Here is a 12,342-nt window from a genome sequence, read left to right on the forward strand (position 1 = left end):
CACAGTTCTGGCAGGGGAGAGGCACAGGGGTGGGGCAGGAACTCAGCGTGTTTGGTTACCCCCACCCCAGGAAAGAATGAACTTGCCCTAGAGACCCTGCTGCGGTTTGTCATCATATTCCTTTCTCCAGACTGAGGTTCTCTGTCTACCTCCCTTCAAGCCTTCTTTCGTTTTGTTTAGTTTTGTTTTGTTTTGGGGGCCACACCCATTTGACGCTCAGGGGTTACTCCTGACTATGCGCTCAAAAATCGCTCCTGGCTTGGGGGGTCCATATGGGATGCTGGGGGATCAAACCCTGGTCCTACTAGGCTAGCATTTGCAAGGCAGATGCCTTACCTCTAGCTCCAGCCCCTCAAGTCCTCTTTCTTCTCTAGACACTGCCTGGATAGAACTTCTTATGGTAGCTAAGCCCATCTATCCCTGTCCTCCCACAACAAGCAGAGTGGTCTGATGAACCTCAAGCCTGCCTCAATGACTGCCTGCATGAGGCATCTTCTGCAGGCCAGACACTACTCAGGCACACTAGACAGAGCTCAAGCTCTGCATTCTACTGGACTGGGCTGGGCTAGTCTAGGGGCCCTACCAATTAACCGCATGGTTCTTAGAGACCCATTCAATATTCTCCTTCCTGCATAATTCTCCACTGTAAATATGTATGATAGTAAGAATGAAAACACACCATGGGATCAGAAAGACAGTAAGGGAGTTACACAGCTGACCCTGATCCCTGGCATCATTTATGGTCCCCTGAGCACTGCCGGGAGTGATTCCTGAAGTCTGCAAGATATGGCCCAAAAGCCAAAAAAAAAAAAAAAAACCTAAAAAGCACTCCTCACCCATAAGACTGATAAGAATAGGAAGAAGAAACAGACTGGTGTTGCCTCAGCTTGCTATCTCTAGTGGGACCTTGGGGCCTTGAAACCTGGACATGGGAGGCAGAAAGGGATGGGAATATACTAAAATTGTCTTGGCTCCTGGTACTGCCATATACCCCCTCGGGAGCAAGATCACAGCTCATAGTGACAACCTAGCCCAAGGCACTTTGTATTAACCAGGAAACACTGTCTACATCCACTAGAGGACCTGAGGCAGGACCACCTCTACCTGCCTGTGTCCCACACACCACAGGTGCTCATGGGTCATCTGGCAGGTAGATGTGGCACAGGTGGGACATTCAATCCCTCCTCCTTGGGGACATCCCCTACATACCTCTAGGGGCCAACATGGCAGAATCAAGAAGGTCCACCCTGGGCCAGAGCCATAATATAGCAGGTAGGGCCTTTGCCTTACATGCAGCCAATGTAAGTTTGATCTCCAACATCCCATATAGTCCCTATCAAGAGTACTCAGAAACTATCAAGAGTAGTTTCTGGGTGCAGAGTAATCCCTGAGCACCCTGGGTGTGGTCCCAAAAGACAAAAATTTAAAAAAAGGGGAGGGGAGCTCTTTCCTGGATTGCAAAACCCAGAGTTGCCCCACCGGACCTAGCTCCCCCTCCTGGGAACTACAGGGACTCTAGAGATTGGCCCCAGTGGGCAGTGTGTGGCCTGTGGCCTCTTCCCTCATGTGCGAACATACCAAGGCAGTATTAGGACTGCCTGTCCCTGAGTCACCTGTTTGAAACTACCTGCCTCCACATAAGGTGACTGCAGGGATCCCAGAGGCCTAGCAAATTCCTCAGCACACAGTAACACATGAGGACTGACATGAATGCCACACGAATATCTTAACACTATGTTCTTGCCCTATAGCCTTGTTGTTCTTAGTATCCCAGGAGGCCTAGGTCAGTGAGAATGATATTCAGGTGGGAGGGACTCTGAGGGACATTTTTCAAATGACAGCTCTCAACCCTGTGGCTGTGGGGGACACACACTAACTCAGGGATTACCAAGCAGCCTACTGTTGTATGAAGTGCTTGAGATATTTCAAAATATATATTCTTTTTTGTTTTGTTTTAGGATATTTGGGGGACACACCTGGTGATTCTCAGGGGTTACTCCTGGTTCTGTATTCAGAGATCACTTCTGGGAGTGCTCAGGGGACAACCATATAGTGTTCTGGGGATTGAACCTGGGTTAGCCCCGTGCAAGGCAAGCACCTTACCAGCTATACTATCACTTCAGCCCTCGAAATTAAGCTAGAAATAAAGCCATAATTGCCTTTACTCATGACACTGTTTGTGACATATCTGTGTCCTGGGTGTCAGAATTGTCTGCTTGTCTCCCTGCTTACCTCACTCAGGTCACACCTGTGATCTTGTAATGCACCAGTTGTGCTTCAACCTCAAAAATTTAGTCCTGGGTCCAGAATATTCTTGTCAGGCCCCTCCCTGCACTAACCACATATTTGGGGCCATGTTTTCATTAACTCCAAGCAACAACACCGCTCAGAGTCCTGGGACCCCTCATCTGCCACCTGTACTTCTTGTGCCCTGAGTACACAGGACACTGTGTCCTCCATGCTCTAACTGGCCACATGCCCCAAAGGACAGAACCACTGGGGGTGACACTTGGTGGATTTTCTCACCATTATAGCCTGTGCTCCACATGCAGCAGGCACAGACCAGCACTTACTAAATGTGTGTTCTCCCCTATGTCAACCCTACATACTGCAAGGTGTTCAGGTTTACAAACTACTGGAACAGGGTAAAAGAGAGGATGGCAAGTTGGCCAACCTGGCATCCAGTCAACCCAGACCACAAATGGTCTTCTGAACCCAACCAGGAGTGATCCTTGAGCACAGAACCAGGAGTAAGCCCAGAGCACCACTGGATACGGCCCAAAAGCCAAATAAATACATAAAAACTACTAGTCCCTGCTCACAATTTGGGGGCTCCCAGAAACAGACCCTGGAGAATGTGGATGCTTTGGGGCCTAAGCTGGAAGGGAGTGGGTATCCCCAGATGCATGGTCCTAGGCCAAGGCCAAGTATGACTGAGGCTTCTAGGTGTGAGCCTGTAGGGAACTTGGACCACTGCTCTACCTGGCCCCTCTCACCTGTCCTTTCTGTAGAAAATCAGTAGAAAATGAGGGCACAGACACTATATGTTTGGAGGTCCAAAGCTTGTACAGGAGCACCTGGTGAAGTATGCTCACCAGCTTAGCTGCCAAACTCAGTCTCAATGTGGCAGCATGCCCAGTATGGCCCCATGTCATGGCTATACCATAACCTGAGATGGGGGGCTGCTGCAGACTCCCTACTAGCAAGCCAGTTCCAGGCCACTAGACCACAGATGGGAGGGACTAGAGAGGAACTTAAAGCTTCTTCATCATTTCCCTTGATGAGTGCTACACAACTACCAGCTAGCACAGTTGTGCCGCTGTCTAGTGATATCCCCCACAGCCTGGGCGGGGAAGCTTGAAGAGATAGAAGACAGGTGCTCACTTTGGGGGGGAGAGTGCAAGCGGACCTGGTCAGAGGAACATAGAATGCCCCAGAGCCTGTGATGTGATGATGTGATGATGCAGACAGGAGGGGCTCTGTATGGGGCACCTGCCTGGAAAAAGCATCAAAAAGGGGGGCGGGAAGTTTCCCAGGTTGAGGCCACAGCTGGAACAGAAACCAAATGGCAAATGGTAGTAGCCAGCTCATCAAGACATGTGCGAGGATGGAGGAAAAAGAGGTGGCAGCTCTGATGAAGAATTTGGATTTTACTTTGCCGGAAGACAAGGTTGCACTGCTCAGAGAACCCAGCAATGCTGGTACCTGCTTAGGCAAATGGACTCATGGGCAACAGAATCTTCAGTCCTAAAACCGTTCTTGGGGCTGGCCTCCTCAGTGAGGAAAAAAAGAATATGGGGCTGGAGCAATAGCATAGTGAGTAGGGCGTTTGCCTTGCACACAGCACCTGGGTTCAATCTCCGGCATCCCATATGGTCCTCCAAGCCTTCCAGGAGTAATTCATGGGCGTAGAGCCAGGAGTAACACTTGAGAACTGCTGGGTGTGGCCCACAAGAAAGAAAGAGAAGGGGCAGCTGGGGCCCAAAGTTGGGGCCAGGAACAAGGAACAACGTTGCCCTATGGCTCTGCTCTAGGGACCCTGTGAGCATCCGGTCCTCAGGGCCACCCTGGTGCGAACACAGCTGCTTATCAACAGGCAGATTCTCAGGCCCATCCCTGGATAATTGGGGCTGCACTGGGCCCTGCCACTATCTGGTCCAGTGTCATCACACGAAGGCCTCTGCTGTTCTTGGACACACCCCATCCTTGAGAGGCTCCACTGGCAAGCACATCCAGGATGCAGGGACACGGGACACCATCCCAAGCCATTGGAAAGGTGGTTCCCCCACCCTTGGCAGAAGAACAGGCCATGAAGAACAGGCCAGAAGAACAGAAGAACTTCCTCCATGTGCTGTGCAGAAGGCAGATGGGGCTCTGGGATGAATCTGCAGCCTGGGCCTGCTGCCCCCACTGACTCCCACATGAGTGAAGCCTGAAAATGGACACTGTTGCTGTCGTCTTCTGGGTTTTATGCAGCTGTGAGCATTGGTGTGAGCACACAAGAGTTCTGGAATGACCAAACCAAGCACTGTGACCACCTCGGTGCCAACAGTGTATATCACCATTCTGCTCAGTACTCCAGTAAAGCAGACAAGAGGAGGACAGCAGCCAGGTCCAGGAGAGACAGAACAGGGGTGTGACCTGTGTCCAGTTCCCCCAAGAGGAAGTGTGGCTTCTTATGTCCCCATCTCAGCACTCTCCCCTCCCTTTCACTCCTAAGGCTGACATAGAAAATACAGGATTCCCAGTCAAAGCTGAACCATGCTTTAGCATGAAGTGTGTATTCGTCTTTGAGCCCACCACCACTCAGCAGCTGGAGTTGGAGCATCCAGCCCAGTCTCACCCCTCTGGGCCCTGTTCTCTGTTCACAAACTTCACTCCCAGTGGTGAAGGATGTTGGTCTCTGCCTGGTACTAACTCTGTGGGAAAGAAATTGCTATTCCCTCATGCTGGTGAGAAAGCTGAGGCAGAGAGATGGATCAGGCCCCAAGACCCATGCAGAGAGGAGGCAGCCCGAAGCCGAGGTACAGTACCTGTAGCAGCCTGTGGAGGAGGGTCGGAAGAAGCCATCAGACAAAGTCCAGCTCGGCCCAGTGGCTTGTCTGTGAAAACAAGGCAGGAACCCAGTTAAAGGTGTCCGAGGCCTGAGTGTCCGCCTCGCCTCACCGTGGCCATGTACAGCACCAAGCTTGCCCGCCCCTTTCCCAGAAGCCCGAGGAGCAGGGCTATGAGGGCGCAACCACCTGCTGGTCAATCATTAGCCTGGAAAACCCAGCAGCTGCAGAGCAGTCACCATTACCCCTGGCTGGGGAACCTCTGACCTGCCAGGTGGGGAGCCCATGAGTCCCCGATCCTCCCTCTGTCCACTAGCTCCCAGCAAAGCTACAGCCTAGGACCAGGTATCTGATCCTTCCAGGCTATGATAGACATAGCAGGGACACCTCTTCTCCTTCAGGTCACTGCTCAGTCCTGCAACACAGTCAAGTGTCATTAACCCTCTGTCCGTCCCTGTCCTGTTCCTCAGCACTGCCCAACAGAGAGCAGGTCACTGGTCCTGTCTTACGGTCATGGGAAGTAAAAGGGTGCAGAGTAGCCACTGCCAAAGGACAGGTGAGAATCCCCAAGTCTCAGATCCAGGAGCAGTTTCTCCTGGCCTTGGGTGGGGTCTCCCACCCACAAGCAAGAGGCCAAAACCCTCCAATGGGCTTCCGGTGTCCTAGGAACACTCCTGCCAGTGAGGAAAAGCTTTCTCCCAGCACTGTACCCACACACACTCCCAGTTTCCAGCAAGGGCCAGTTCTTCTAGTCCCAGCCTGTAGGGAAGGGAGCCAATGCTTGACAGAAAGCCCCAGCCCCCTGGTCTCGTGAGCCTAACACATGCCTCATTTCCTTCCCTCCCAAAGCCTCAGCCAGCACTGGGGCATCCTACATAAAACCAGAATGCAGCTGCCAACCCTCATGCCGGGCCAGCTCTGAGCACTGCTCTGACATGAACATGAACATGTGTTGGTGCAAACAACAGAGAAAATGAAGTCCAGTGGGATGCAGTGAGTTGTGCAAGCTCACAGTTAAAAGGGGGCTGAGTCAGGATCTGAAGCAGGCCCCGGGATCCCAAGCTCTGGGTTCACAGAATGACTTACATGCTCCAGTGTTTCTGCAGTTCCCACACCACAAAAGGGTGAGCAGTCAGCCCCCAGCCCTGTTATCCCTGCCCCTGCAAGGGGCCTCAGAGGCCCTCACCGAAGGATGGCATCAAACAGCTCCTTAAAAAGCATCCTGGGGCTGGAGTGATAACACAGTAGTAGGACATTTATCTTACATGCAGACAACCCAGGACAGACCCAAGTTCAATTCCCAGCATTTCATATGGTCCCACCCTGAGCCTGCCAGGAGTGAATTCTGAGTGCAAGAGCCAGAAGTAAACCCTGAGTACTGCCAGGTGTGACCTCCCCCCCACTAAAAAAAAAATCCGGAGTGGGGCTGGAGTGGTGGCGCAAGCTGTAAGGCATCTACCTTGCAAGTACTAGCCTAGGATGGACTGCGGTTAGATCCTCTGGCGTCCCATATGGTCCCCCAAGCCAGGAGCGATTTCTGAGTGCATAGCCAGGAGTAGCCCCTGAGCATCAACAGGTGTGGCCCCCAAAAAAACAAAACAAAATAAAAAAGCATCTTGTTCACCAAGACCCCATTCCCTGCCCTCAACCTCCAAGACAGCTGCGGCCTTTCACTCCTGCCTAAGGGCTTCCCCAGAAAGGAGGAGGCACCAGCACTAGAGGAGTCAAAGGTCTTATCTGTAGTGTTACCTCCATCTGCAGAGGAAGGGACAGGAAGAGGTTGGAGGTGACATGAGGGAGAGGGGTAGAATCTACCCAGGACTCCTTGCCGAGATGAGGGACCAAGATGACAGCACTCAGATTCAACTGGAGGCCAGAGGAGCTTTGGCAAAGTGGCCACATTAGTCTCCCTATCTCCCTGGGCTTGTCATAGCAACATGACCAGGTACCAGACCACCTCTCCAGGTCTGCCAAGATCAGAGGATACCGATGAGAAGCTTGTCCTACCACTGGAGACCCCCCTCCCAGGAGACAAGAGTGAGGAAAGGCACCTCAAGAGTTACTAAACCCATCTTTAGGTTTCAGTTCACTCATCTGAAAATGAGGCAGAAAGTAGACCACCTCAGGCCAGAGATGGCTCAGCTAAAGCCCATGCTTGGCTTGTGGGAGCCCTAGATCATGTAGACCATGTAGACTACTACATGGTCCCTCAGGCACCATCAAGAGGGCCCCACACACAGGGTCATCAAGACAAGAGAGATAGTGCAGTGTGTAAGGCATTTGCCCTGCATTTGGCTGACCCAAACTCAATCCTTAGCACCACATTCAGTAACCCCAAGTCCTACTAGGAGTATCTCTTTTTTTGTTTTGTTTTGTTTTGGGGTCACACGGCATCACTCAAGAGGCTACTCCTGGCTCTGTGCTCAGAAATTGCCACTGGCAGGCATAGGGGACCATATGGGTTGCCGGGATTCGAACCACCATCCCTCTGCATGCAAGGCAAACACCCCACCTTCATGCCATCTCTCCAGCCCTAGGAATGTCTCTTGAGCACAGAATGAGTAATCTCTAAGCACTTCCTGGTGTGGGTCCAACCCTCCCCCAGAAAAAGGAAGAAAAATTAAGATGGGGGTCTGGAGAGGTAGTACAGTGGAGAGGGTGCTTGCTGTGCACAAGGTTATCCATGTTTGATCCCCAGCATCCTATATAGTCCCCGAGTACCACCAGGAGTGATCGCTGAGTGCAGAGCCAGAAGTATGCCCTGAGCACCACCAGGTATGGCCCCAAACAAGCAAACAAACAACAAAAAATGTAGGAAAACGAATGCAAAGCTCCTGGAATAGCCCATGACGCACACTGGACATTGGTCCAACAGCTGCCACCACACTTGGGCTGTCAGCCACAGAGCTGGCCTAGGGCTCAGGGACCTCACTTCATGAGCCTCATTCACCACTCAAAGGCAAACTGGGTCACACTCCTCCTGTGACCATTTAGGGACCCTGTCCACAGATCTTGCAGTGACATAGCTGGTCAGGCTCCTGTCAGCGTCAGCTAGGCAATGCCTGTCCTTGGGACTAATCACAGCCAAAATGAAGGATGGCCAAGGGAACTTGTGTCTGTATTATACCCAAGAAAAAGAATTGGAGGGTAGCCTGAGAAGCTAGGGCTTCACCCTGGGGAGAGCATGGAGTCATGACCGGCGGGGACAGCCAGATCCACCCGCACACTGTACTGTGCCTGAACCACAGAGTCTGGGGCTCCTTCTTTGCAGAATGGGTGTGGTGGTCCCTGGCCAGCTCCCAACTCCAGCCCCATGGGGCAAGACCAGGGTGTGACCTAAGCAAACAGAGGAAATGCTCCACTACTTGTTATTTCCTTGTCTTTCCTTTCTTTATTTTCCCTCCATCACTGCATGGTCTGGAAGCTTTTAAGATAGGAGTTCAAGCCAAAAGGAATATGCCATGATGCCCTTGAAATGACCGCACTCTGAAAACTAATCTAGACCCTTCCTACAGTGTCTGTCTCTGGTAGTTCAGTGGGTAAAAAGGCAGAGTCTGGGGCCCGGAGAGAGAGCACAGCGGCGTTTGCCTTGCAAGCAGCCGATCCAAGACCAAAGGTGGTTGGTTCGAATCCCGGTGTCCCATATGGTCCCCGTGCCTGCCAGGAGCTATTTCTGAGCACACAGCCAGGAGTAACCCCTGAGCACCGCCGGGTGTGACCCAAAAACCAAAAAAAAAAAAAAAAAAAGGCAGAGCCTGCAGCCCCAGGGTGCGGGCACAATCCAGAGAGCAAAAAACCATGGGCCACAGTAACAGTACAGTGGGTAGAGCTCTTGCCCTGTACACGGCCAACCCTGGCACTTTATACTGTAACCTGGGCACTATCAGGAGTGATTCCTGAGTGCAGAGCTAGGAGTGGTCCTTGAACATTGCCTGGTGTGGCCCCAAAATTAAAAAAAAAAAAAGTACAGACCAAGGATATCCTACCGAATGTTTTACTATTTTATTTATTTGGGAAAAGGGTTCCAATATGGTGTTCAATATGTCGGGGAGGGGGGTGGGCACCAGCAATTCCCAGCCAACTGGACTGGTACAGTCAATGCCAGAGCATGAGGCTGGGTTATGGCTCGTGCCCAGCAGTGCTAGAGATGTTGGGGGCCTCCAGGGCTGATGATGTGCAAGGAGCTGAACGGGGCCAGATCCATGCAGGTGCTGCCTTAGGCACTGCACTATCTCTGGCATCTTTTAAAGTAGCCCGGGGGTGGGGGGGTGACAGAAACCCACCCAGAGCCTGATGATGCCCTACATGAGCAGGGGCAGAGGTGATCTGAGTATATCCCCTCTGCTTCCCTCAGAACTGCACGACGATCGCCAACAGTGAATCTAACAAGGGCAAAGGGGAACAGCCATGCTCTGTTTCCACAGAAGGACAAACTCTAAAACAGTCCAGTGTGCCAGGAACAGAGAGAAGCTACACTAGAATGCTCTGGCTTGTCAGGAGTGGAAGCTGAGTCCAAAACACTGTGACACTCAAGAGGCAATGGGTTGATGGCACCTGGGCCATCATGAGTGTGGCTCATGGGGTAGAGCAAGCATCTTACACATGTGAGGGCCTGAGCTCCATCCCTGGTCTCTCTTCCTCCCTCCTTCTCTCCCCTTCCTCTGCCCTCCCTTATACACAAACAGGTTGAAGACATGGCTCAATGGATGCTCTACATATAGGAGGCCCCAGCCCCACGCAAGGTCCCAATTATGGTCCCCAAGCGCCACTGGGAGCCAACCATAAACACAGAGCTAGGAAAGTGGGGACAAAGGAAATTGACCTCTAAGGAGAGAGGTCATATGGGGACGGTGGGCATCCCAAGTGGCAAATAAGGCCCCAAGTTCGAGAAACTGGTTACCATGAAGGTAACCTCACAGGAGGCAGGGTGGGCCACCCCCAGGCTTCCACAGCAGGACCAGGAGCAGGTGAGGGCCCAGGTGTCTCCAGCCTAGCATCTTGGATGACTGCTGCCTCTTGGATGACAGGTAAAATACAGGGTGGATCCCTCCCATCACATGTGGACCTGCCCAGCCAGGAAGGCTACATTACATACCTCAGACTCATCTTTGTCTTCTGGATGAGGTCCAGGCCTCAGGCAGGCCCTCAGTGGCAGCCCAGCCCCACCTTCCTCTCTCTTTGCTCCATAGCGCCCCTGTCCAGCCTGGCCCTCAGCCCTGTGGCCTTTGGCCAGCTACTTATTCCCTCTAGGCAGAATTCTTGCTCACCGCCTGCAAACTCCTCCTCAGCCTTCAAAAGCAAGACCCAGTTACCACACAATGAGGCTTCCCCAGACCTAAGACTGCTCAGGCAGTCATGGCTAAGAGTTACCATATGACACATATGCACCCCCCACTCAACATTCAGATTCAGTGGTTCAGGGCAGGAAACATCCATGTTTCTGAGGCTCAGGGGCTCATCACAACCACTACTAGTCACAGCCGGGCACTGTGCTGGAATAGAGCCAGAGTATGACACACTGGCCTGCTGCCTCTCATGGGAGTCTGAAGCTAGGGTGTCCCAGGCCCATGGCCACTTGGAGCTTTCTGCATGACAAAAGTGGGGGTCATAAGGCAGATGGAAAACTCAGTGGCCCAGGTATCAACAGCCATAACCAGAAACCAGAGCCCCAAATGAAGGGGAAATAAGTAGGAAGGTAGACTGGCTAAAAAGAGCCAGGAGTGGGATTGGAACAATAGCACATCAGTAGGGCGTTTTCCTTGCATATGACTGACCCAGGACGAACCCAGGTTCAAGTCAAAGCATCCCATATGGTCCCCCAAGCCAGGAGCGAGTGCAGAGCCAGGAGTAACCCCAGAGTGTCACAGGGCATAGCCCTCCCAAAAAAGGAAGAGCCAGGAGTAAGCCCTGAGTACTGTCAGGTGTGGCCCCAGCCCCCATAAAGAATACAACTTCTGGGGCCGGAGAGATAGCATGGAGGTAAGGAGTTTGCCTTTCATGCAGAAGGATGGTGGTTCGAATCCCGGCATCCCATATGGTCCCCTGAACCTGCCAGGAGCGATTTCTGAGCGTAGAGCCAGGAGTAACCCCTGAGCACTGATGGATGTGACCCCAAAACCAAAAAAAAAAAAAAAAAAAGAATACAACTTCTGGGCCAGAGAGAGGATATAGGGGTTAAGGCCTTGTATCAATCACCACAGATGGTCTCCCAAGCACTGCTGGAACTGATCCCTGAGCACAGAGCCAGGAGCAATCCCTAAGTGCCACTGGCTTTGGCCCAAGATTTCCTCCAAGCAAAGAAATAGGTGAATGCAGGAAACTCCATCCAGGACTTCCCTAGTCCAGTGGGAGCCTTCAAATAGCAGGGAGACAGCAGGGCTCACTTACTGGGGACTGGAAACTCCCAGAGTTTCCTGTGGGGTGCAGGGCGGGGTCAGTGGAGCACCCTCCCAGCCGTAGGCAGGCTGAAGTCAATGGATGACTGAAGCCTAAGACAATGGGGGCTCTGTCTGGCACCCAGAGCAGACATGGCCTTCTCCCCATTGACCTCTGACATATACCAGGTCCACAATACCCAGGCACAACAGTGGGGAACAGATGGAGCAATGAGGGGTGTGACCTGAGAGGGACGGAGCATGTTTCTGGACACAAGAGCCTATTGGGTCCTGCCGGCACCTGTCTATTTGCTTATACCTTATTTTACCAAAAACAAAGATCATCCCTGGTTCTTTGTATGTTTATTTACAACTTGGATTTACCTCAAAACAGAGATTGTCTTACTTGTAAACCTGGCTAGGACTGGTTCAGGATAGCCTGAGTTATCTGTATTTACTCTGTCCTTACTGCCTCATGCAAGGGTGGTCTCTGTACTCAATAAAAACGACAGTTCTGGCAGGCAGCTTGCTATCCATATGAGGCAGAAGACTGCCAGACTACATGTGTTTCATCCTTAGCCTGTTTTGAATTATTTCATGCATGCATGGTTTGGATTATTTCATGCACGCCCCTGCTTCAGACTTGTTCACCTGGGGTTGGAGATATGGCACATATGGGGTGATTTTATACCAGCCCATGGCAGAGGGTGAGGGGACTTTACCATCTGATCCAGCCCTCTCTTTAGTTCCAGACACTTGCTCCCCAGAGATGCAGGTCAGGCAGGAGGTCCAGTCTGCACCCCTGAGCTCCAAGACCCTCTGTCACATCGTGATAGAGCCTGCACTGTACTCTCTGGGGGCTAGGAGGGGACCGTGCTGACCCTTGCCACCTCTTCACCTTCTTGAGCCTTGGT

General features: G+C 52.1%; 2 protein-coding genes across 3 annotated transcripts in view; one reads left to right on the top strand and one right to left on the bottom strand.

Annotated features, from left to right (window-relative positions):
- The window catches only part of PADI2 (peptidyl arginine deiminase 2), a 651,199-nt gene that overhangs the window by 150,408 nt on the left and 488,449 nt on the right, over nt 1-12,342 (top strand). The window lies entirely within an intron of this gene.
- The window catches only part of ARHGEF10L (Rho guanine nucleotide exchange factor 10 like), a 124,261-nt gene that overhangs the window by 83,351 nt on the left and 28,568 nt on the right, over nt 1-12,342 (bottom strand). Inside the window, 1 exon segment of the mRNA XM_049772149.1 lies at nt 5,034-5,102. Coding sequence (XP_049628106.1) covers nt 5,034-5,070 — 37 coding nt within the window. The 5' untranslated portion in view covers nt 5,071-5,102.

The sequence above is a fragment of the Suncus etruscus genome, chromosome 4 (genome assembly GCF_024139225.1).
Source record: "Suncus etruscus isolate mSunEtr1 chromosome 4, mSunEtr1.pri.cur, whole genome shotgun sequence".
Classification (NCBI taxonomy): domain Eukaryota; kingdom Metazoa; phylum Chordata; class Mammalia; order Eulipotyphla; family Soricidae; genus Suncus; species Suncus etruscus.